The sequence below is a fragment of the Salvelinus namaycush genome, chromosome 3, assembly GCF_016432855.1.
Source record: "Salvelinus namaycush isolate Seneca chromosome 3, SaNama_1.0, whole genome shotgun sequence".
NCBI lineage: Eukaryota > Metazoa > Chordata > Actinopteri > Salmoniformes > Salmonidae > Salvelinus > Salvelinus namaycush.
Window position 1 is genome coordinate 80714432 of NC_052309.1, and position 26749 is coordinate 80741180.

The 26749-nt window shown below is 44.8% G+C and overlaps 2 protein-coding genes across 5 annotated transcripts in view; both read right to left on the bottom strand.

Annotated features, from left to right (window-relative positions):
- Positions 1–1802: 1802 nt before the first annotated feature.
- LOC120040330 (mediator of RNA polymerase II transcription subunit 25-like) lies at positions 1803–16932 on the bottom strand. Of its 4 annotated transcripts, none has more exons than XM_038985531.1 (19): positions 16789–16932; positions 14025–14152; positions 13887–13932; positions 13646–13770; positions 13447–13545; positions 11760–11880; positions 11473–11629; positions 11255–11382; positions 11070–11145; positions 10509–10783; positions 10281–10379; positions 9182–9264; positions 9001–9058; positions 8795–8902; positions 8288–8461; positions 5708–5821; positions 3185–3349; positions 2838–2958; positions 1803–2332 (listed from the first exon to the last, which is right to left on the bottom strand). In XM_038985531.1, the coding sequence occupies exons 2-19, from the start codon at positions 14147–14149 to the stop codon at positions 2226–2228; spliced, it is 2181 nt and encodes a 726-aa protein (XP_038841459.1). In that variant the 5' UTR covers positions 14150–14152; positions 16789–16932; the 3' UTR covers positions 1803–2225. The 4 variants fall into 4 exon arrangements, with proteins under 4 accessions (XP_038841459.1, XP_038841464.1, XP_038841452.1 ...); XM_038985536.1 differs by having other exon boundaries at positions 2838–2955; positions 9182–9267; XM_038985524.1 differs by having other exon boundaries at positions 9182–9267.
- Positions 16933–23305: 6373 nt separating this feature from the next.
- The window catches only part of syt3 (synaptotagmin III), a 33158-nt gene continuing 29714 nt past the window's right edge, over positions 23306–26749 (bottom strand). The window contains exons 10-11 of the mRNA XM_038988653.1: positions 23884–24013; positions 23306–23392 (exon numbers count right to left, since the gene is read on the bottom strand). Of these exons, the coding sequence (XP_038844581.1) occupies positions 23306–23392; positions 23884–24013 (217 nt within the window). The remainder of the gene's footprint in view (positions 23393–23883; positions 24014–26749) is intronic.

A 26749-nucleotide genomic window follows, 5' to 3' on the forward strand; every position in this document is an offset into this window, starting at 1 on the left:
GCCCCCAGGCCCATAAACCCCATCAGGCCCAACAACACTTCTGCCACCAGGCCAATAAACTCCATCTCCAGGCCCTATAAACACCGAGGCTCACACAATGGCCCACTGTCCCCTTGACAACCAGGACGGACAGACCACAGCTAGAGAAACAGTGTCAACAGTCCCATTCAATAACATAGGCAAAAGAGCTAGGTCACATCTGCTCTATCAACTCAATATCACAACAAAATCATCATACTTTACTTTTAGTCTCATGCGTACTATTCTGCTACTTCCCTGCTCATATGGTAGAAGCAACATTTCAAAGATGTGTAGCTGGCATTAAAGGACACGCAGTGATGTCAAAATACAGAGAGATTAACTCAGCCCATTAGAAAGACAGAGAAGAGAAAGTGAGAGAGAGAGAGAATGTCAGCTCACAGGGTCACCCAGTGATGGAAGGAGGGAGGCAGATGAGAGATGAACGCCAGCCACTGGGGGACTAGTCAGTGTCTCTGTCTTTTCGTCTGTGAGAGTACGTGAGGGAGAGGTGGAGAAAAAAGCTTAGAAACAAGAACCCAGTGTCATGGTATCTAAGCAACCATCTCCGTCTCCCTGGTGACAGGGACTGACATCACTTCCCGTCTGTGCATCTGCACAGGGCTAACAATGTGTTGGTCTGTGGGGTAATAAGGTTCAAGTGTACATAATGTTTTGTTTTTCAGCATGTGTATACAGCTCACTGGACTGTGTGCAGTTAGTACAGGTGTCTGTGTATAATACACGCTACAGGATTTATTGCCAACAATATTTCATGGATGAGTTGAGTTATGTGAGTGTCTGCAATGTGTATGTGTGTTTAGTCTGTTTTTAGCCGTGTGAAGCTCATTTTGGGCACATATGTGGACACTGCCATGTGCGCATGCGGTCAGCCTGATTGTGCATTATGCCAGGGAAAACATGGCCAAGCGACGCCATCTGGTATAACTACTTGGCACAGGAGGCCTCGGTATGGTTCCACAACATATTGGAGTAGTTAGAATTAACACTGACACCATTTGGCAGAAACACACTTCAAACTATATATCGGTGCGTCTATTTTAGTCATTCTCACACACTGCTGTAGTGTTAATACACACACATTCAGACAGACTACTGTCAGAAAGAGAGTTGGATAACAGGCATTCGGGCACTAGATTAGGACTGTAGTGAAAACCTACAGGACGGTAGCTCCCCAGGAACAGGACTGTAGTGAAAACCTACAGGACGGTAGCTCCCCAGGAACAGGACTGTAGTGAAAACCTACAGGACGGTAGCTCCCCAGGAACAGGACTGTAGTGAAAACCTACAGGACGGTAGCTCCCCAGGAACAGGACTGTAGTGAAAACCTACAGGACAGTAGCTCCCCAGGAACAGGACTGTAGTGAAAACCTACAGGACGGTAGCTCCCCAGGAACAGGACTGTAGTGAAAACCTACAGGACGGTAGCTCCCCAGGAACAGGACTGTAGTGAAAACCTACAGGACGGTAGCTCCCCAGGAACAGGACTGTAGTGAAAACCTACAGGACGGTAGCTCCCCAGGAACAGGACTGTAGTGAAAACCTACAGGACGGTAGCTCCCCAGGAACAGGACTGTAGTGAAAACCTACAGGACGGTAGCTCCCCAGGAACAGGACTGTAGTGAAAACCTACAGGACGGTAGCTCCCCAGGAACAGGACTGTAGTGAAAACCTACAGGATGGTAGCTCCCCAGGAACAGGGTTGGAGAGCCCTGGTCTATGTGTATACTCACTTTTAAAAAGGACTCTACACATCATTTGGCTCCTTGACAAAATGTATCTATTTCATCTCAATAAAACAACGTAATATAGCTCAAAAACACAACTTCAGGAAAAGTTAAATCTCAATAAAAAATACATTTCATATAAACAATTAAATGAATGTAAAACAGGTTTCCATACAAGCACACAACAGTGTAATGAACACTGTCATCCCATTGGGTTGGCTTCATTAGGTGTGTTATAAGGTGTGTGTTTGTGTGTGTGTGCATATGCATGAGAGTGTGTGCTTGCATGTCCTCCCCTCATCATCTCCAATAACTCTACAGTACAAACTTTTGATATAAAAAAAATATATAAAAAAAAAAGCCAGAGTAGAAACTAGGAAAACTACATCTCCCTGTCTGCCCCCATGATGAAACTGAAAATGCTGGTTGCTGGGGGATGTAGTCTTTTTGGGTCCAAACTCAAATAAGGTCCATGAGAATCTCATCCTCCATGACGGAAGACACCTGGGGCATCCCGGGGGGCTGGGCTCCAGGGCCCCTCTGACCAGCAGCCATCATCATCTGACCTGAGAGGGAGAGAGAGAGGAGAGAGTTAACCTGGGACAGAAACATGTGCATTGATGACATTATCATAAACACAGTGGTAATAAACTACAGTCAGCGACGCACAAAGTAAACAGCATTATCGAGCAGACTTGAGCAAAAACCAAGAATGTGAAGTGCGAGTCTAAACTGCTCAGCTATCAGGTTGCAGCAAAGTGAAGGGCACCATGCACATACTCTATGAGACAGCATCACTCTAATCTGTGACATCCTCAATTCATCCTGCTGCTGGTGTCAACGCCATATAGCCCAGTCCCAGTCTGATAACCATAGGTACGGATGGGAGAGATATGTTCAATCACCCTCCCTTTTGAATTTAGCAGTTTACACACAAAAGGTCAATCATTAGGAAACAATTGTTTCCTAATGACAGATTGCATTCTAAAGCCAATCCTTGCACTGATGTCGAGCTCCAAACTGTCTTTACAGTGTGTGATGTGAGTGAAAAGGTCCACGGCTGTAGCTAACCTGCTAGGGGCTGTCTCCACTGGGCCTGCATTTGGGGGCCCGCTCCTGGAGTAGGGTGGACCAGCTGCCCTCCCAGCCCCTGGTGAGGCATCATGCCCTGCATGTGACCAACACCACCCTGCTGAGAGACAGGGAACACAACACCTAGGTTACCATCAATCATACAGTAGGTAGGACCTTCATTCTTATATCCTTTATCATTAACCAATAGAGACAGTATTACATATTTAGAAGCCTTTCTAGTGTGTGGAGTGGTGATCTGGCCCTGGCTACAAGACGATGCACTATAACAAATGTATTTCATGAATGACGGTCAAGGCTGGTAGAGTTAACTGTTGTGTTCTTACTGGCTGCTGTTGGCTGAGGAGGAGACTGCGCAGCTGCGGATTGGCTCCTGGGTTTGGTAGGCGGAGCATGGCACCCTGGGGTGGGGCCTGTCCACCCTGAGTGACCTGGTTGGGTGGAGCACCGGTGACAGGCTGATTAGGTGCGCCGGATGCTCTCATCGTCATCTGGATGAGAAGCAGAGCGTCGAAGAGGTTTAGAAGAAGGTTGGAGACATGAGAGGACTAAGTAGAGAGACTTTAAATACAGTGCCTTCAAAAAGTATCCACACCCCTTCCCTTTTTCCATATTTTGTTGTGTTACAGCCTGAATTTAGATTTTGTGTCACTTATCTACACACAAAATTGAATTTTGTTTGTATAATATTTTAGAAAAAAATTATATCTAAACCGAAAAGTATTGAGTCAATAATTATTCAACCCCTTTTTTATGGCAAGCCTAAATAAGTTCAGGAGTAAAACTTGGCTTAACAAATCACATAAGTTGCATGGACTCAATGTGTGCAATAGTGTTTAACATGATTTATGAATTACTAGACCATCTCTGTACCCCACACATACAGTACAACCATCTGTAAGGTCCCTCAATCGAGGAGTGAATTTCAAGCACAGATTCAACCACAAAGACCAAGGAGGTTGTTCAATGCCTCACAAAGAAGGGCAGAGATTAGTAGGTGTAAAATAAAATGTAAAAACGCAGATCATGAATATCCATTTGAGCATGGTGAAGTTATTAAATAGGCTTTGGAAGGTGTATCAATACACCCAGTCACTACGGGCGTCCTTCCTAACTCAGTTGCCGGAGAGGAAGGAAACTGCTCAGGGATATCACCATGAGGCCAATGGTGACTTTAAAACAGTTACAAAGTTGAATAGTTGTGATAGGAGAACGGAAACCTGTACAGCAGGGATCATAAATTAGATTCAGCCGCAGAACGAGTTTTTCTTCAGCAGATGGTCAGGGGGCCGGAACATAATAACAAATCATTTGTAGACTTCAAATTGCCTGCAAGAAGCCCAAACAGATATAATATTTGACTAAAATAGAATAATTTCAAACCTTGCTTACATTTGTACACAATCACATATCTATTATACATGGGAATACTTTGGAGATTTCAAAAATTAAAAACACTTGGAGCTGATTTGCTGGTGTTTTTTTCAGTCTTATGTCCAACAGAATATATTCCAAAACATGCATCCTGTTTGCAACAAGGCACTTAAAATGTGACAATTTTTTAAAGCATTTTGTCCTGAAAACAAAGCGTTATGTTTGGGGCAAATACAACACAACACATGACTGAGTACCAGTCTTCATATTTTAAAGCATGGTGGGGCTGCATCGGCAAGGACTAAGGAGTTTTTTGGGATAAAAATAAATGGAATACAGCTATAAGCACAGACAAAATCATAAAGGAAAACCTGGTTGTCTTCTTTCCAACAGATACTGGGCGAGGAATTCATCTTTCAGCAGGACAATAACCTAAAACACAAGGCCAAATCTACACTGGAGTTGCTTACCAAGACGACAATGAATGTTCCTGAGTGGCCTAGTTACAGTTTTGACTTAAATTGGCTTGAAAATCTATGGCAAAACGTGAAAATGGCTGTCTAGCAATGATCAACAATCAACTTGACAGAGATTGAAGAATTTTAAGAAGAATAATGGGCAAATATAGTACAATACAGAAACTTACCCAGAAAGACTCACAGCTGTAATCGTTGCCAAAGGTGCTTCTACAAAGTATTAGTCAGGGGTGTGAATACTTAGGTTAGAGATATTTCTGTACTTCATTTTCAATAAAATTTCTAACATTTTTAAACACATTTCCACTTTGTCATTATGGGGTATTTGTGTGTAGATGGGTGAGAAAAAAAGTATTTAATCCATTTTGAATTCAGGCTGTAACACAACACAATGTGAAATAAGTCAAAGGGTATGAATACTTTCTGAAGGCACTGTACATATGATTCATTGGAACGGTGTACCGGGTTCACTTTAAAAAGAGACAGGCCGAATGTAACAATGTAACTCACTGAACCCAGAACATGCTGGGCTAGCTATATTGGTAGCAGTGAGCACCCATTGAGACAGTGTGAGAGAGTAGCCAACACGTGCAGAGTGGAGAGGAGCTGCTCACCAACCAGGCAGATGCCAAAACAAGCACAGGGAGAGTTTGTGCCTGGTAAAGTTCAGTGCATTTTTAAAAATGTATTTTGGGTGAGAGTTTTTGTGTATGTGTGTGTGTGAGTCTCACCAGGTTGGCCTGTCTCTGCTGTTCCTCCATCAGAGTGACCTGACTAACAGAGGACATGCCCACCACCACAGACTGAACAGAGGAGAGAGAGAAGAGGAGGAAGAGGAGGTGCAGAAGGGGAGGAGATGAAAGTCATTGCGGGACATGCAGTCATTGCGGGACAATAGAAACAGGAGATGCAGACAGGAGGAGTGTGTTAGGGGAGAAGGGAGAGGGAGGAAAGGAGGAGTGCACACAAGCTGAGACACCACAGAATTAATCACAGTACCTGCTGCTGCACGTTGCCATGGGAGACAGGGATGGGCCCCTGCGGCCGGTTGAGGAAGTTCTGATTGGGTTGAACCTGGCCAGGTGGCCCTGGCATCGGCCCTCCTGAACCCAACTGGAGAAGAGAACCAACAAGGTTACTTTTCTAGAGTAAGGTTTACATGTGTTACCAACATCCGTATAACTATGACACATATGTACAGTGTATCGCTTATAATGGTATTCCTGCCTATCCTAACCTGTCTAATCCTGCCACTGGATGAGACAACACCATCATCTACGACATGTGTCAAACTCAAGGCCACAAGATGATTCAATCCTGCCTGTAGTTTTTTATCTATAATATTTTTTCGGGGGAAAACCAATCTCAATTGACATTGCAATGACTAAAACCAAATCAAAACTCTGTAGAAATTATAATTGACCTACATTTATAGTCTCCTCACTGTCCAGTTTGCTAACAGTCATCGAAAGCTAACAGTCAACGAAAGCTAGACAGTCAGGGAGCAAATTCCAAAAGAGATCGAGGAATATTTTTGCACATTTTGACGGCAAGGAAATATTACCCATTTGAAGTGCGGCCCTCCAGACCTCGGTGAAGACAGAATGTGGCCCGCGGGGTAAATTAGTTTGACACCCCTGATCTAGGATCTGTAGTCTCTCAGGATAAAAGCTGTCCGTCTCCTCTATTTTCTCCTCTCTCTTCCCTGTGGACTTTCTATTTAACTCAGCAGCCTGCCTAAAAACACCCAGAGCACACATTAAAGGCCCAGTGCAGTCAAAACGTGATTTTACTGTGTTTTACACACTGCGGTTGGAATAATACTATGAAAATGATGATAATGCTCTTTCAGTGTCAGAGCTGTTTTAAAAGACCATCTGAAAGATTGTTGTGGTGGGTTGGCGTTTTGGCCTAGCTGGTGACATCACCAGGCGGTGATGAGAGTTCCAAACCTCTCTGCCAATAACAGCTAGTTAAGTTTTCCCCTCTCCACTCAGACCATTCCCAGACAGCTTAAGAAAATGTTCTTTGCTAAGAAGCTATTTTTTACAATTTTAACTAGGGATGTGCATGTATTCAAATACTTGTTAGTATTAATTTTATCAACAAAAAACAACATAGGCCTATTTTAACACTGAAAAAGCCTTTTCTAAATTAAATGTGACATTTCAAATAATTAAAACATTTTCTGTATAGTTTTTAATAAAACAAACTTTACAATGTAGTTTTTATGACGTGCTCTCCAGAAGAGAAAAAAGAAGAGGTATCCTTCACGTGTGTAGCTTGTTATTTATGTTGGCCAATCAAAGCTGCGAAGAGGCTCAATGTGTAGAAAATGTAGTGAGTTTACTAATACATGCGAGATGGAATAAAATGATGTAATTAAAAGTTAGCGAAATGAGAAGGGGTAGGCTACAACGAGCAACCAACAGGTAGGTTGTTGTTAGCCTAGCTAACTATAGCCGTCTTTCTCACATACACCGCCCACTCTGCAGCTGCAGCAATAGTGCGCCAGCATCTCTTCTTCAGGCAGCAGTGCTCAGGTTAAAGTTTAAAAACCACATGTATATAGAATATCCAGATATCTGACAAATATTCATGATACTATTCAAATAGTGAAATTATTTCTAACCCCCATCCATAATTATAATTGAATACAATCACAGTAAGGTACTTAATTGTTACCCAGAAATGATTTGATATTGAGAGAAAAACAGCTGCATTGGACCTTTAACATCAAGTCATCTGTATGGTTCAGGGAAAATATTCAATTTGGGTCTTTCACGGTTATAAAATCATATCTAAATCACCAATAACACTATTCCAGAGCCTCGTCTGGAAAAAAATACCCCAAACAACGATCAAATAATTGAAATTTTAATTGTGTTGAGATTGCCATAGCAATTCTCCATTAGCATTGCAGCTTTGAATATGTAATGGGACACAAGGTCTCCGTCTTCTCTAAATACACACGGTCTAACATGTTTTTCAAAAATGAATTTTTTTTCGAAAATTAGCAGCATGAGTAGACAGGCGGCATCAAATATTTAATTTTACCTTTACCTTTATACCTTTACATTTTCCGCAGGTAGCCTAGTGGTTCGAGCGTTGGACTAGTAACCGAAAGGTTGCAAGATCGAATTCCTGAGCTGACAAGGTAAAAATCTGTTGTTCTGCCCCTGAACAAGGCAGTTAACCTACTGTTCCTAGGCCATCATTGAAAATAAGAATTTGTTCTTAACTGACTTGCCTAGTTAAAAAGGTTAAAAAAAATGTTTAAAAAATTGACCACCTCATTGGCCCAAGACTGCTCTTGGGAAGCCCTTCCACTGTGCTGACCTAGTATAGCTCCAGTCACTAGCGTGTATACTACCCCCTTTTCTCCAGGTTTAATCCCTTCATTCCCTCCTAACTCACAGAGTGGTGCTGCTGGACCTGTCTGTCTGACGCACCGAGCAGTGTTTGTGGTGGTTGATGACCCGTGTCTGTATGACTCACCGAGCGGTGCTGCTGGACCTGTCTGTCTGACGTACCGAGCAGTGTTTGTGGTGGTTGATGACCCATGTCTGTATGACTCACCGAGCGGTGCTGCTGGACCTGTTTGTGGTTGGTGATGACCTGTCGGATGCCGTTGACGAAGCCGCTCTGGTCGTTGGGGATGAGGCCCATGAAAATCCTCTTCTTGGAGGAGTAGAGCAGCATGAGCACCCGCACCTCACAGGGGGCGCTGTGGGGGAAGTGAACGCACCCCGCCTGCAGCCAGAGGGGGGACATAGGTCAGAGGTCAGCACTGTCTGTCAGTCTGTCACAGCCCTCGTCATAGTTCAAGTGATCCAAAACCAGTCAACCGACAGCGTTGAAAACCTCTGTAGCCATTTACTAAATGATGAGCAACATGGTGCCCCCTCTAGTGTTCTCAGAGTGTAACTGCAGCCCATTTATATCTGCCTAGTCCATCTAGTGCACAATGGAGGGAACTGCTGATGTCTATTGTTGAGACTCCACTGTATTGAATATTGAGATGGAAAAGGATAGGGACAGATGGCAGCAAAAATAGAGAATGTGAAGCAGAAGAGCTGGACTTACAAATCCAGTGGCCATGATACGATAAAGACCTTTTAGTGACTCCACATCTTTGTTGGTGAAGAGAAACTGAACCATTCTAGAGTTTCTGAAGAGGGGACCGAGTGTTGTCTGGGGAGGGAGAAAGACTTTATTTAGATGTCTGTATTCTCAATGTCATCGAGTCATTTCTGAACATACATGCACGCACGCAGAGAGGGTTCTCTCACCAGTAGCTGTTGTGGGATCAATTGCATGATGAGCTTCTGTGGCCACTGGTCGGCATTTCTGTCATGAAGAACAGGGAACAAACCAATCAGAACTCTCCATACATATAGCAATACACACAATGACCAATCAGTGCAGCTGAAACTGGCATGATATCAAAGATAGTTGCAGTGAAACACTCACAGGTTCTCTCCTTGGTTGACTTGCACCTGGCAGGGCAGGGAGCGAGTGAGTTTGGTATTGGAATCCATAGACGAGGCTTTGGGCTTCTGAAGTGATGGATGGAGAGAGGGTGGGGGAGGTAGGGAGGGAGGAGAGGAATGGAGGGATGTTTGGAGAAACAGAAGGAGAGGTTTGGAAGTTAGCATACAGTGACCAGGGGGCTTGGTCCTACACCCAGGGGCACCGTTTGAAAAAAAAACTCCATGTTAGAAATTACCCAACATGCAAAATAGTGCTGCCACTGGAACATTGTGAAGAGGATAGATGGCGCCAATCCTACGGGAAAATAAGCAGCAGCGTTCATCTTCAGGGGATCAATAGTTAATCAATCCCAGATTGGTCAGCTCTGCTGCAGTCCCCGTTGACCATTACTACTACATTGTGTTGGGATTAAAGACCAGATGTATAGGTTCTTTATATGTGTACTGTAAGGCATTTGGGAGGACTCTCGTGGATTAGAGGAGACTAAGATATGATCCAGCAATATCCTGACCTGAACATTACAAGGAACATATGCAAATCTAACCTGAATGCTCCATCTATTGATACGTGACTTCAGATGCACTTTAGTGACCTGTGGCAATACTATGTCTATTGTCTATGTGTTTGGTGATTTTGTGGTCTAACTGTGTGTTGGTTACAGTGTGTAGGCTTGCTGCACATTGTTGTGTGGTAGAGTTTCATGGTCAACAGGTATCACAGAAGAAGTAGTCCAAATCAGTCAATACTTAGTGATTATTGACCAAGTCAGGTTTTCAAAAGGCTTGGAAACACAAACATCTCTTTAGTATTTTAGATCATTAAAATGCATGTTCCTCTACAACAGGTTCAATCATGTCAAGTAACTCCATCACTTTGACCTGAGGTGAAATCCATCACAAAGGTATAGTATGATTATTCACGTCACAATCAATGACAGTTGATTCAATCAGTTCCAAGCATAGCTTTGTTGCAGACCGTATAACATTTCCTTACAAGGTCAGAGGATGACAAACACACAAATAGAAGATGTATAGACCTCTTCAGCAGCATGTTTATACCAAGTTCTAGTTTCCCTCACCTCTTGCCACTCCAGCACCCCACTCCATGCTACAATCTTATTGGCAACGCCTTGCTGCTGCCCCCCAATCGGATTTGCCTGGGCTGCAGACACACCAGGCTATTAGAAGAAAATTAGAGAAAGAGAGAGCGTTAGATGGAGAGAAAGACAACTTGACTGGAGGCAGAGAAGTTGAATATTGATGTGGAGTATTGTGGGAAGATGATGCAACATATGGACAGGCCTCACCATGCCAGGCTGTGAGGATGGGGGCGTCTGCTGATTGGCTGTGGGCTGCTGCTGCTGAGGGGGCACCGGCTGCTGCTGATTGGGCTGTGGTTGTCCTGGCGGCTGGACTTGTTGCTGCTGCGGGGGAGGGGCTTGTTGCTGAGGCAACATGGGTGTGGAAACTGTGGTGACTGTGGATAGGCTGGGCTGACTGGAGGGAGCCAACTTAACTCCTGCTACAGATGGGAGAGTTGACTGACCACTGAATGGGGGACCAGGATTGACCATGCCTGGGACTGGATGAGGGATGCCAAAAAAAGACAAGGTAACAGACCCCTCATATTCACCTCTGGACTTTGAAGCCAGTTCCATACTGCCCCCCCCCCCCACATTCTAACCCTCTAATCAGGGACTGATTTTGACCCGGTGCATTTAATTCTCAGGTAGAACAGAAAACCTGCAGGCTCCGGACCTCGTAGGGTAAGAGGTGAACACTCCTGTAATAGACTAACAATCAACCTGGGCTGATGATCAACCATACAGGGGACAGAGGATAGAAGAATGCAGGCTATTGGTACTCACAGCGACTCTTCTGGTTGTTGGCTGCCTCTACAGCCATCTGTGCAGCTGCCTGAGCCGCGTTAAGGGAAGATGGGGGCTGACAGGGCAGCAAGAGAGGGAGAGAGAACACTGTGTCAGCTAAGAGCCTGTCAATCCAATGTTGATGGGCTGGTAAAAGCTGCCAAGTTAAAACATATCTTCAGTACCTGATATGGATGGGCCGTGCTTATTGGTGGAGGAGCCTGTGAGGTGGGACCAAGAGGAGGCTGACTGACAGGCAGGGGTTGAGGGGGTAGAATTGGTTTGAGAGGGCCCGATCCTCCCCCTGATGACACTGGAGAAAGAAACATTTTAGAATTTGATGGGCCAATACTGACTTCAATCAATCTGTTCACTGTCAAGTATTTCGAGTGCTGCTCCTCACCAGGAAGTGAGATACCCCTAACCAGGATCATGTGGAAGGGGTCTTGGCTGTAGTCTGGGTGGGGGTCGACTGGTCCCCCGACTGGTGACGCCCTATCGAACAGCGCCCGTAACGCTGGCAGTTTCCGTGGCGACACCACAGAAAAATGAATCCCTCTCTGAGGAAAAGGCACAAGGTTATTATGGGGTATCAGCAGCCATTAATAAGTACACAAGTCACAACATTCCCCAAAATGGCCCAGCGGGTAGTCTATACAGGCTACCTGATAGAGGTGCTATGTTACTTACGTCTCTGATGATCTTGACCAGATTGTCTGCAGTGCAGCCCGTATAGCTGACACTCTCCACGGCAGGGAGCAGGTATGGCGGAGAGTTACACAGCAGCACACAGACTTTGCGTGTCTGACCTCTGATTAATAGAGACAAGAGACATATGCTAGTGTGTGTGTGTGTGTGTGTGTCTACTAAACTCAGCAAAAAAAGAAACGTCCCTTTTTCAGGACCCTGTCTTTCAAAGATAATTCGTAAAAATCCAAATAACTTCACAGATCTTCATTGTAAAGGGTTTAAACACTGTTTCCCATGCTTGTTCAATGAACCATAAACAATTCATGAACATGCACCTGTGGAACGGTCGTTAAGACACTAACAGCTTACAGACAGACGTTAGGAAATTAAGGTCACAGTTATGAAAACTTAGTAAAGAGGCCCTTCTACTGACTGAAAAACACCAAAAGAAAGATGCCCAGGGTCCCTGCTCATCTGCATGCACGTGCCTTAGGCATGCTGCAAGGAGGCATGAGGACTGCAGATGTGGCCAGGGCAATAAATTGCAATGTCCGTAATGTGAGATGCCTAAGACAGCGCTACAGGGAGACAGGACAGACAGCTGATCGTCCTCGCGGTGGCAGACAACGTGTAACACCTGCACAGGATCGGTACATCCGAACATCAAACCTGTGGGACAGGTACAGTATGGCAACAACAACTGCCCGAGTTACACCAGGAACGCACAATCCCTCCATCAGTGCTCAGACAGTCCAGCCTCTCTCAGCCTATTGCAGACAGAGGGCTTGTAGGCCTGTTGTAAGACAGGTCCTCACCAGACATCACCGGCAACAACGTCACCTATGGGCACAAACCCACCGTCGCTGGATCAGACAGGACTGGCAAAAAGTGCTCTTCACTGACGAGTCACGGTTATGTCTCACCAGGGGGGGATGGTCGGATTCGCGTTTATCGTCGAAGGAATGAGCGTTACACCGAGGCCTGTACTCTGGAGCGGGATCGATTTGGACGTGGAAGGTCCGCCATGGTCTGGGGCGGTGTGTCACAGCATCATCGGACTGAGCTTGTTGTCATTGCAGGCAATCTCAACGCTGTGCGTTACAGGGAAGAGATCCTCCTCCCTCATGTGGTACCCTTCCTGCAGGCTCATCCTGATATGACCCTCCAGCATGACAATGCCACCAGCCATACTGCTCGTTCTGTGCGTGATTTCCTGCAAGACAGGAATGTCAGTGTTCTGCCATGGCCAGCGAAGAGCCTGGATCTCAATCTGGGACCTGTTCCACATCTGGGACCTGTTGGATCAGAGGGTGAGGGCTAGGGCCATTCCCCCCAGAAATGTCAGGGAACTTGCAGGTGCCTTGGTAGAAGAGTGGGGTAAGATCTCACAGCAAGAACTGGCAAATTTGGTGCAGTCCATGAGGAGATGCACTGCAGTACTTAATGCAGCTGGTGGCCACACCAGATACTGACTGTTACTTTTGATTTTGCCCCCCCCTTTGTTCAGGGACACATTGTTCCATTTCTGTTAGTCAAGTCTGTGGAACTTGTTCAGTTTATGTCTGTTGTTGAATCTTGTTATGTTCATACAAATATTTACACATGTTAAGTTCGCTGAAAATAAACGCAGTTGACAGTGAGAGGACGTTTCTTTTTTTGCTGAGTTTAGTAATAAAAAATAACTCACATTTGCTCCCTCATCTTTTTGAAGTCATCAAAGAGCTGCAAGGCCACAGACAGACCCTCTGCGATGAGACTACAGCTCTCTGCTCCTCCTCCCATGAACCTGACAGAGACAAAGTTACACATTGATCAAGGAAGATTAATACTAACAAATCTTAACATGTCCTTCTAAATGGCATGACAAAAACAAAAACAAATCTTACTGGATGCTGTCAATCCATGAGACAAACTCAAAGGCTGAGCTGGTTGGTGCGTGACACTGGACGTAGGATTCAGGAGCACAGTCCACTGTGTTGAACACAACAAGACCATACTGTGTGCCTCCATACTGAGAGGAGAGAAGAGGAGAAGAGAATTGGCATTGTTGTTCTCATACCTTCTTAAATAAAGAGTAAATAAATAGTAATAACCGTAAGGAGAAAACAAAGTTGAATTAAGACTCACATCTCCTCCAAAGTCTGTCTCTGCTGGAGGGCCTCCATTGAAGTACCTGTGATGATGGGACAGGGACCAAGTCAGGACTCCACAGAGCAATATTGTACATACCCAATGAAGCAAAAAGTACATTTGAAGTCCACTTACTCGATTGCAGGTAATATGTAATGTTTTCTGAGGGATTCAAAATAGGGGCCGAGGTTTGCAGTTCCTTCGATGACGAACACCACGTCTGCCACTTGATTGGCGCCAGGTTTAATAGGCAGGTCCATGATCTAGATGGAGAAAAAAAGTTGACTAGTTGAATCAGTTGCTGGGCCATAACAAAAGTTGCTCTCCCTGTGATTACTGGTTGTGCAATCTGTTAAATCTGACAATTAATCTTGATGGTTGTAAAGTCGCCTCAAATAAAACTGTGAAGGACCTCGGCGTTACTCTGGACCCTGATCTCTCTTTTGACGAACATATCAAGACTGTTTCAAGGACAGCTTTTTTCCATCTACGTAACATTGCAAAAATCAGAGATTTTCTGTCCAAAAATGATGCAGAAAAATTAATCCATGCTTTTGTTACTTCTAGGTTAGACTACTGCAATGCTCTACTTTCCGGCTACCCGGATAAAGCACTAAATAAACTTCAGTTAGTACTAAATACGGCTGCTAGAATCCTGACTAGAACCAAGAAATTTGATCATATTGCTCCAGTGCTAGCTTCCCTACACTGGCTTCCTGTTAAGGCAAGGGCTGATTTCAAAGTTTTACTGTTAACCTATAAAGCGTTACATGGGCTTGCTCCTACCTATCTTTCCGAGTTGGTCCTGCCGTACATACCTACACGTACGCTACGGTCACAAGACGCAGGCCTCCTAATTGTCCCTAGAATTTCTAAGCAAACAGCTGGAGGCAGGGCTTTCTCCTATAGATCTCCATTTTTATGGAATGGTCTGCCTACCCATGTGAGACGCAGACTCGGTCTCAACCTTAAAGTCTTTACTGAAGACTTATCTCTTCAGTATGTCATATGATTGAGTGTAGTCTGGCCCAGGAGTGTCAAGGTGAACGGAAAGGCTCTGGAGCAACGAACCGACCTTGCTGTCTCTGCCTGGCCGGTTCCCCTCTCTCCACTGGGATTCTCTGCCTCTAACCCTATTACAGGGGCTGAATCACTGGCTTACTGGTGCTCTTTCATGCCGTCCCTAGGAGGGGTGCGTCACTTGAGTGGGTTGAGTTACTGACGTGATCTTCCTGTCTGGGTTGGCGCACCCCCTTGGTTTGTGCTGTGGTGGAGATCTTTGTGGGCTATACCCGGCCTTGTCTCAGGATGGTAAGTTGGTGGTTGAAGATATCCCTCTAGTGGTGTGGGGGCTGTGCTTTGGCAAAGTGGGTGGGGTTATATCCTTCCTGTTTGGCCCTGTCCGGGGGTATCATCGGATGGGGCCACAGTGTCTCCTGACCCCTCCTGTCTCAGCCTCCAGTATTTATGCTGCAGTAGTTTATGTGTCGGGGGGCTAGGGTCAGTTGGTTATATCTGGAGTACTTCTCCGGTGTCCTGTGTGAATTTAAGTATGCTCTCTCTAATTCTCTCCTTCTCTCTCGGAGGACCTGAGCCCTAGGACCATGCGTCAGGACTACCGGGCATGATGACTCCTTGCTGTCCCCAGTCCACCTGGCCTTGCTGCTGTTCCAGTTTCAACTGTTCTGCCTGCGGCTATGGAACCCTGACCTGTCCACCGGACGTGCTACCTGTCCCAGACCTGCTGTTTTCAACTCTCTAGAGACCGCAGGAGCGGTAGAGATACTCTTAATGATCGGCTATGAAAAGCCAACTGACATTTACTCCTGATTATTATTTGTGAACATTTATGAACATTTGAACATCTTGGCCATGTTCTGTTATAATCTCCACCCGGCACAGCCAGAAGAGGACTGGCCACCCCTCATAGCCTGGTTCCTCTCTCGGTTTCTTCCTAGGTTTTGGCCTTTCTAGGGAGTTTTTCCTAGCCGCCGTGCTTCTACACCTGCATTGCTTGCTGTTTGGGGTTTTAGGCTGGGTTTCTGTACAGCACTTCGAGATATTAGCCGATGTACGAAGGGCTATATAAAATAAACTTGATTTGATTTGACAGGTATGCATAACATACTGTGATTTGTTACCTGGGTTTACGTTATGATAGCTAACTATTTAACAATATCTCGCACGAACACTCGATCTTGATAAAACGATTAGCAGATGTAAAGTTGTCCATCAGTCCAGAATCAGTTGTCCATATTGAAAAATAACCAAATCAGGCATAGTACGTTAGGCAGAAGATTAGAACTAGACAGGCGTAAAATGCATAATTAGCTACACTCCTTTGGTCGTTTTTAGCTGAACAACTATAAATAAACGTATACCGATGGACCACGGCTACTGATTATGCTCAGTCACAGAAAGAATCCTAAAGTCAAAGCATCCTAAAGTCACGTGTGTGTCATTACGTCTTGCAACGGAAACCGTTTAAGAACCAAACGGGAGCAAAAAATAATAATAACGGGGGGGTCCTACCCGAATTTGCCTAATAGAAACTATTGTTCGTGGCAAAACGTTTTCCGTTTGGAGTAAACTGTAGAATCGGCGTAATAAACACACCCCATAGTCAGCCAACGTTAGCTTAGCTCCCGCTAACTTTTGTACTTCAATAACCAGCAACTCTTACATTCACTATGAAGTTATCCAGCTAACGGTAATGTGGTTAACATTTCAAAAATTTTAATAGACTAATATTAAAGCTTTAGTAAGCGAAGTAGAAATTCCATTAATCGTGGGCATGTAGACATTATAGCATTAGCGAGGTGGCCACAAGCCAATGCTAGCCAAAGGATCTCCATCAGCAAATCATTAATTGCGTTCAGCTAGCTATATGGCTACTCACCTGGCGGTATTTAGCCGTCAGCCAAATAATTGTGTTTTTGACGAGGCCAAATACTTAAATTTTACAGTTAATAAAACGAAACCATTGTCATTTTGACACACAAAGTAGGCCGTCCCGAAAACAAACCACTAGTCAAACGTTCTGTTATCGACATCTCAGGCCTGGTTGGGCTTGAAAATGGACCTTAAGGGATGCTCAATCAACAACCGAGCAACTGATCAAGAACTGATTGACCTCTCTATGGCTGCCATTAGGAACCTAAGCGGTAACTGACAGTCCTGACAGTCAGTGACAGTCCTATCATTTATACCAAATTGATGACATTTACAGTGAAATTATAGAGACGTATAATATACATGAGATATTATTTATTTGCCATATATGCCATACCGCCTTGTTACACCAGAGGTCAGCACAGTCTGCCAGTCTTAGAAAATGACTAGGCCTTGAATGCAGTGAGCTGCATGATTTGAAAGACAACAGGCAAGGAAGTGATACATCAGTGATTATAGCCCCCCTTGTCCATGTACCCAGTACTTCAAGCATAAACCTATACGTCCTGTACGTTAACATAGGTTGTTAAATGGGCCTACAGGTTCTGCCTAACCCCCTTGCCAACATAACCTTTTTATAACTAAGACATGTCTCGATCACCTCCTATCCTCTGTGCTGAAACAAGCACATAATTACTGGGGCGGCCTTCAGCGAGCTAACCTTTTGTCAAATCAACACAATGCGCCACGAGCGAAACCTGTGATCAGAACGCAACGGGCACTGTGTTTCTCTCGTCCAACAATAGAATCTATTCCCCTGTGACACTGTGAGCCAGTCAGCACAGCGAACAGCAAAGGGCATCAGAGCTCATCAAACTCAATCCCACAGAAACAATGTTCTGAATCCTTTTAACCCAATTTAAAGCAGTGTAAGGCGCTGTAAAGAGGCAGCGGTTCTATTTAGGCCATGGGCAAACAGCAAATGAGGGCCACATCATGGGCGCTGGCTCCCAATGACCTTAGCAGGGTTTGTGCGGGGCAAGGAGTGTGCCCAAGGCTATCCTTGGGTCCCAAACTCATTAAACCCACACAGCCTTTCATTCTGACTTAAGCACAGTGGCCAAATTAATTCTGGTGAAAGGGACCGGGTGTCCATCCCTTTCTAGGGCACTTTGATGTATTTTGTAGCTCTGAGGGAAGTGCAGTTTATCACTGCTTTTGAAGTTCAATTGGCAGAACCAGCAGTTCTCCTGCAATTAGAAAAGCTTGCAACTCCTGATGTGGTCGGAAAACAAATTTAGTCACTGTTGTAATTTGACTTCCTCTTGGTGATGAGAAATGGCATATTGCTTTAGGGGACTTTTCTGTGGGGTTTGATAATTCTTCTCTATCAGGTGCTTTGATTGCCCTGTCTGGTTGTTCCAGGTGGTGTGTAGTATAGACGATCCCTCTTTTGACCGGCTCCTCCAGCTGGGAGAGAGGGGACCATCTGGTCCTCAACAGGTAATCACCACCAACACACTGATACACCTGACATACAGACAGAACTGGGTTACGACAAATAACAGACACTGATTTTGGAAAACAGTATTAGGTCAAAACACAAATAAGCACACACACACACGAGGTTATTTCTAATTCTGGGGTGACATTCATGAACATTTATGGAGGCATAACATTAAGTTGAAAATGTGAAATTGTATAGGGAGTGGACTGAAAAGTGTAGCCATATTGCATATGATGAGTCTTACACCGCACAGTGAATATTTATATTTTTGTCACATAGATATGAGGTTTACATTCCCTTTATCTATATGGTGTCGTTGCTTTCTTTCCTTGCTAAATTCAAAAACACCAAAGGCTCACCCACAGCAATGACATCTATATTTAATGAGATAACAGAATACATTACCATTATATATAGTAATGAGTAATATATTAGCAATAACGCGCAGCTGACAGCTTTCTAATAAATCCCTCCAGTGTGATAGAAACAGCTCTATGTATTGTATTGCACACACCTCCCCCAGTCTCCCTCCCTCCCTCTCTGCTTCTTTCAGCTCACTGAACTGAGTGAAATGTCTTTCCGACTAAATAAAAAAATTTGCACGGTCGGAACGTTGCCATGGAGACAGTAGTTCCCCCGGCCCCTTCACCCACCTCCAGCCACACCCCCCCCCCCCCCCCCCCCCCAGCAGTTTATGGTGTTGTAGCAGTGCTAACTGGCGCTTCTGCACTTCTGTGTGTATGTGTGTGTGTTGTTCTGAACTGTTCTCATGCTGCTCACACTGTCAAAGTGCTGCAGGTGCCCCGTTCGCCCCTAGACAAGTGTGTCTATATACAGACCTGTTCTCCTCCGCCTCTCCCTCACACACAAACACACTCTCTCACACACACACTCTTTCACTTCCATTCCTTGTCTTTTTAATTAATCTCCTCATCCACTCCCTGCCGTCCCCTTTCTCTGTGTCATTCCCCCTCACTCTCTTAATCCTTTCCTACTCCTCCTCTCTCTTTGTGTCACACACACACACACGTGCATGCATGCCCACACACACACTTCCCCCTCGGTTGGTGTAGCAGAGTTTCAGTGTGCTGATAGTGGGCATGACTGTAATGCTCAGTTCATAAGGGTATAATCACTGCATGACTTCCCTGGCATTTATATGACTACTAGAAAAGACTCACAAAGCAACAGTAGGTGGCAGACCAGAGAAAGACACACTCAGGGCAGGCAGCAGCACTCCACTTTGCATTTAGATAAAGTGAGGACAATAAAGAATTCATGACAAAGTGACTAAATAATTACACACGACGATAATGCACGGTAGGAAAGAGAGAGAGGAAGGTCCTATATGTTCAAAGAAGATTCAATATATATATAGGTCCAGTGTGTGTGTAGGCTACTGTATACGTACATAATGCACAAGGTTTGCACGCACACACACCTACTTCACACACAGTGATTAATAAACAAACACACACAGAATGAGGCTGGATGATACATATCCTTTATTTCCATGATCATTGCTTCAGCCACACCATCTCCCACACGTTCACCTACATCATCTTCCTCTTCACCCTCCTCCCCCTAGTTCTCTGGCTGAAACAAGCATCCTGACTGAATGTCTCACTTCTGTTCAAACGTCTATTTATCCATTTAACCCATATAAAAAGTAAACTTCTGAAGAAATTATATATTTTTTAAAGAATCAAAAATTAAATCAGGAATAACTATTTAATGAAGATATACAGGATAAACAATGTTATTTATCATCATTGTTTTGATTACAGAGATAACGATTGCTAGGTCTCCAATTTCGTCATTAGTAGTATTAATATCAAGTTCATTGTCAGGTTTTGCTTAAAGCATCACTTATTTAATTTTCATTGCATCAAGTTGACATCATTCATGTTAATATAAGCATGCACACACGTTTCCCCATGTCCATTCAGAACTGCACTAACACTGAGAGAGACAGAGGAGAGAGGAGTCCTACACACAGAGAGAGCGGGCAAGATGGAGGGAGGCGGAGAGAGGGGGTGAATGGCTGTGTGGAGAGAGAGGGAAGTGGGGAAAAGGGAGTTTTCAGAAATAGAGTGGGAGAACAAGCAATCAAAGAGAGCGAGAGAGGTATAGAAAGAGATAAAGGGGGAAGAGAAAGGTATATAGAGAGCGAGAGAGAGAGAGAGAGAGAGAGCGAGCGAGAGGCAGGCAGAGAGAGAGAAAGAGAGACACAGGTATAGAAACAGATAAAGGGGCAAGAGAAAGGTATATTTAGAGAGAGCGAGAGAGGTGGAGGGTAATACTGAGAGCACACTAGCAACCTCCAGTGCTGAGTGAGTGCTAACACCAGTGTTATGGGGCAGAGAATCATGTGGACTGTGAGGGATAGAGACAGAGCCTGGAGATAGGCCAATGGATCAATACTATAGTATCTACTTATACAGGCAGATCAATGACCTCCCAGAACAACCTGAGCTGACATACAGTTCCAGATGGAAAACTTCTGGCTATGATATGGGATATATGGCTTTAATCTGTGTACATACCAAGCATACAGTAAGCATCCCTGCACTTCCTTGGCCTGAAGTTGGAATAGTAACTGGATCCTCCTGAATGCGTTTATGGGGAAATGGCAGCCATAGGATTAGTAGTGCTGTTAGTTGAGGTTATAGTAGCAGAAGTGGTGGTAGACATGGTTCTCTCATGGCAGTAGCCACATGGTGCTTAAAGAGGAAGTGCAGAGCGTCAACAGGGGGTCATCGTATTTCACTAAAGATAAAGGACATGGCTACCCCCTCTCTGTCTCCCCTTTGGAGGGACTACTAGGGGACATAAAAGAGTCATTACTCAGCCCAAAAATTCTACCTCAAGTAATCAAAACGTATCTAACATCACGGTGCCAACTGGTTTCAGACACACAGTACACATTTACTAAAAGAAGTACACAACCAACACAGTTACTTAGATCAGGCAGGGGGGGGGAACTTTTGAGTGACTGACAGCTGATCTGGGAAACAACACAGACAATACACTCTAATCTCTGTGAGAGACCGACTGTTCATCAGGGATCATAAGTATCCCACTCCCCACCAAGTGCAATGGGTCCTACACAAAAATGGTTCCTCTAAGACACACAGGACAGAAGACACATTTTATTCAACGACAGGAGTTTGTCTGTGGATGCTAGGAATGGTGTGGGGCCGCGAGGACAGGTAGAAGATAGGGACGGCATGAGCACAGAAACATGTCACACAGAAGGTCACAGTGACACACACACAGACACACAGGCATACACAGACGCACACGAATACAAAACACACACACACAAACACAGAAATACACACAAATCAAAGCAACACAAATGTGTGTGTCCTTCTAACGTTGTCGTCCAGTCGGAGACATGATGGACTGCAGACAATTTTTATCTTTTAAAATTAAATAATGTCTTTCCGAAAAACAAAATCTTGGAATGATAGAAAAATTAGATATAATGGTGAAATCCTTCCCTGTAGGATATATTTCCAGTAAGTGCACTCCAAGCCGAGCAGGTCTGTCCTCATCACAGTTCCCCTGTAGAGTCCTCTGGGGTAAAGTCTGCCAGTATGTCCAAACAGTGGAACACTATTCCTGTAACATCCCAAGGCGCTCAAATAGTTCAGGTCTTCAAGTACTCATGGTCACATCCTTAGTGGATCGTAAAAAAATGGTATGGATAAATTTCTTTCTGGATGATTATATTACACAAACCCCCAAAACCAAATAGAAAAATAAAAGCAAATTCACATTAATGAGCACCATGAAGAAGGTGACAAAATAATGAGGCGAAGGGACACATTTCAAGGTTACGTAACATGCTTCAGCAGATGGGTTCATCCACATTTCTCCCTCCCCTGACATCAATAATAACAACCGGCAAACGTTCCTTCCTCCAGCTAAAAGCCAGAAAAGCCCAGATCCAGAGGGTAGGCCCAAACCAGGCCTCAAGAATGGACTAGACTAGAGTCTCCACAACTGATGTTTGTCCTGCTGAAAACACTACATGGATGTTTCCTAACTCCTACACTTGTATACTAATGGCCTAAAGTAAAGCATTGACACGGTTTTGTCTTTTGAAGTCCATACAGTGCAGAAACCTTAGGCCCAGATTTGATTGGAGGGAGAAATGTGCATCATCACACTCCTCCTGGATGAATTACTGGCACTAACCTGAAGCAGTGTGTGTGTGTGTGTGTGTGTGTGTGTGTGTGTGTGTGTGTGTGTGTGTGTGTGTGTGTGTGTGTGTGTGTGTGTGTGTGTGTGTGTGTGTGTGTGTGTGTGTGTGTGTGTGTGTGTGTGTGTGTGTGAGCGTTCTAAGTGTTGCTTGTATAGAATGTAGATTCTGTTTTCCTGTGCTTCGTTGCAACAGGACAGGAGTTGGAATATTCAGCAGTAGCAGTAGAACAGCAGTAGCAGTCGATGTGTCTCCTTATCTCTCTTTGTTTGATGGAGAGAATTATTCACAGATGAGCAGAATGAAAGGAAAGTCTGGAACTGGAAAGATGATAATAACCTGGGGAGAAAAGGAGAGAGAGAGAGATAAAGTAGGAGAGACAGTGCGGGTGAGAAGAAACATAAACAGAGAACAGAGCCTTAGAGTACAGTAAGTCAGGGGGTGGGGTACATAACATCTAGATGGTACAGATACTCTTGCCTCACAGCTCATTAATCTAACAGCCTCTGAGTCTCAGCTGGATCACATTCACCAAGGTTATAATCACAAAGCTGTGGTTATATAGGTCCCTCCACAGAAAGCTATGGAATATTGAAAAATTGTGTGTCAGGGTTGGGGTCCACTTCAATAAAGGCAATGCAGGAAATCAATTCAATCTAATTCATGAAGCAGAAATTGCCCGTCCTTTGTAATGACGATGTTTTCTAAATCATACAACTAATTTGTCTGAATTGAAATGGAAAGGACTCCAACACTGATCCTGGCACTGCATTTGAGAGCATTGAACCAAGAGTTCTACTCACAGTTCTACTCAGAGTGAGGACTGTCCACCACGATGTGAGGCTTGGGAGAGGCTGCGGGACTCTTTGACACAAATGAGGCCACAAGTTTTTCCTGGAAAAATATATTAAAGCAGAGTTAGTATCACCAACACAGACACTGTACATAACAAAAGTAAATGTATGCTAAAATAGATATTTCATTACTAATGAAAAATATGGTGAGTGGATGAATAGACAGACCAGTTGTTGTACAGTATGTATCAAGCATCTCAGAGTAGGAGTGCTGATCTAGGATCAGGTCCCCCCTGTCCGTGTCATCTTATTCAATGTGATCTAAAAGGAAAAACTGATCAGCACTCCTACTCTGAGACGCTTGATACATACGGCCCCCAGACTACTGTATGTATGTGTGGTTACTTACAACCACTGAATAGAAAAACAAAGACTAGTTAGAACAGGGGAAAAGAAGGCCAAGTACAATTACATACATGAAGTAGGAAAATAGAATGAGAGCACAGGCCTGCACAAAAATGCACTGTAGTCACGCACTCACACTCAACGGTACACAGACACACACACACATCACATCATGCACATAATTACCTCGACGAGCTGGTGCCAGTGGTCTATGGGCTTGCGGGGGTTGGCCAGCATGGCAGTCCAGTGCTCCCTCCCAGGACCCTCAGCGTCACTGCCCACACGACACATTCCTATGACCTCATTATGACCAATACTGACCAACACACAGCCAGAGAGAGAGAGAGAGAGAGAGAGAGAGAGAGAGGGTAGGTGGGTGGGGGGGGGAGACGGAGAGAGACTGTGACGAACAGGCAAAGTAGGACTCATTTATCCACCTTGAGTGCTGGGAAAATGAATGCGGCCACAGAGGTTGGATATTCAATAGTGAGCGCACAATATATAGAGACTATTACAAAGGTTTCAATACCAATGGAGAGCACATTCATATCATACACAAACACACGCATGCATGCACACACACAAACATCGAACTATAGAGATGCTATAACCTGGGTTTTAAATGCATAAAAGATAACACACACACACACAACTATAGAGATACTATAACCTACAACATGGGTTTATTAATAATAGAAAAAGAAAACACAAACACACACCAGCCAGGCGATGGTGTGATGATGGAGGGTGTGATAGAGAGTGCCAGATAGAGAAACACTGGCATGGTTACACAGTGTCTCACCACCAGACACTATTTCCATTAGCATTAGCATAACCCATGTTTATTCATGAGGCGCCCATCCTCATGTAAAACAGGAGGAATCCTGGGACAATCAGCTATGTGTTCAACAGACCACTGCTCCACACCAACCAAATAACAACGTCTATCAACGGTACAGACCCACATAGTACTAACTACACACCAAACAAATAACGACTATCAATGTTTTAGACTGACCCATGCTAGTACACAACAACGTCTATTAAAGTAACTGTGCAGTGAAAATCACACTTTTCAAAGTTCATATTCTGCTAACTCATACCCAAATAATTGTGTTTATTCATCCTGTACTCGTATTAGTGGCCAAAGCATGAATTGGAGAAAAAACACCTCAAACTTGTATCTCATACAGACCGTTTCATAATGCTTGCTACTTCCTCAGAGAGTATGGTGTCATACTCCTGAGGAGGATGAGCTGGCCAATCAATGGTCTAGAGGAGGATATTTTTAACGACCGGTATACGCCCACATCATTCTGTTGGGGTACGCCCACACTATTCTGTTGGGGTACGCCCACATCATTCTGTTGGGGTACGCCCACATCATTCTGTTGGGGTACGCCCACATCATTCTGTTGGGGTACGCCCACATCATTCTGTTGGGGTACGCCCACACTATTCTGTTGGGGTACGCCCACACTATTCTGTTGGGGTACGCCCACATCATTCTGTTGGGGTACGCCCACATCATTCTGTTGGGGTACGCCCACACCATTCTGTTGGGGTACGCCCACACCATTCTGTTGGGGTACGCCCACATCATTCTGTTGGGGTACGCCCACACCATTCTGTTGGGGTACGCCCACACCATTCTGTTGGGGTACGCCCACATCATTCTGTTGGGGTACGCCCACACCATTCTGTTGGGGTACGCCCACATCATTCTGTTGGGGTACGCCCACACCATTCTGTTGGGGTACGCCCACATCATTCTGTTGGGGTACGCCCACATCATTCTGTTGGGGTATGCCCACACCATTCTGTTGGGGTACGCCCACATCATTCTGTTGGGGTACGCCCACACCATTCTGTTGGGGTACGCCCACACTATTCTGTTGGGGTACGCCCACACCATTCTGTTGGGGTACGCCCACACTATTCTGTTGGGGTACGCCCACACTATTCTGTTGGGGTACGCCCACACTATTCTGTTGGGGTACGCCCACACTATTCTGTTGGGGTACGCCCACACCATTCTGTTGGGGTACGCCCACACCATTCTGTTGGGGTACGCCCACATCATTCTGTTGGGGTACGCCCACACCATTCTGTTGGGGTACGCCCACACTATTCTGTTGGGGTACGCCCACACTATTCTGTTGGGGTACGCCCACACTATTCTGTTGGGGTACGCCCACACCATTCTGTTGGGGTACGCCCACACTATTCTGTTGGGGTACGCCCACACTATTCTGTTGGGGTACGCCCACACCATTCTGTTGGGGTACGCCCACACTATTCTGTTGGGGTACGCCCACACCATTCTGTTGGGGTACGCCCACACTATTCTGTTGGGGTACGCCCACACTATTCTGTTGGGGTACGCCCACACCATTCTGTTGGGGTACGCCCACACCATTCTGTTGGGGTACGCCCACACTATTCTGTTGGGGTACGCCCACACTATTCTGTTGGGGTACGCCCACACTATTCTGTTGGGGTACGCCCACACCATTCTGTTGGGGTACGCCCACACTATTCCAACACAGAAAAGCTTCTTAACATACATCATTTTTTTTAAATTGGAAGGAAAACTATTTCACTCATATTGTAAGTAATAATAGGCCAAATTTAACACTGGACAGTTATTTTAAGGTAACAGAATGACTCATCCTACTACACACCAACATCTATCAACTTAATAGACCCACACAGTGCTAACTACACACCAACCTAATAATAACCACCATCAACATACATTACACATGATCCAGTACTAACTACACACCAACCCAATAATAACCACCATCAACATACATTACATATGATCCAGTACTAACTACACACCAACCCAATAATAACCACCATCAACATACATTACACATGATCCAGTACTAACTACACACCAACCCAATAATAACCACCATCAACATACATTACACATGATCCAGTACTAACTACACACCAACCCAATAATAACCACCATCAACATACATTACACATGATCCAGTACTAACTACACACCAACCCAATAATAACCACCATCAACATA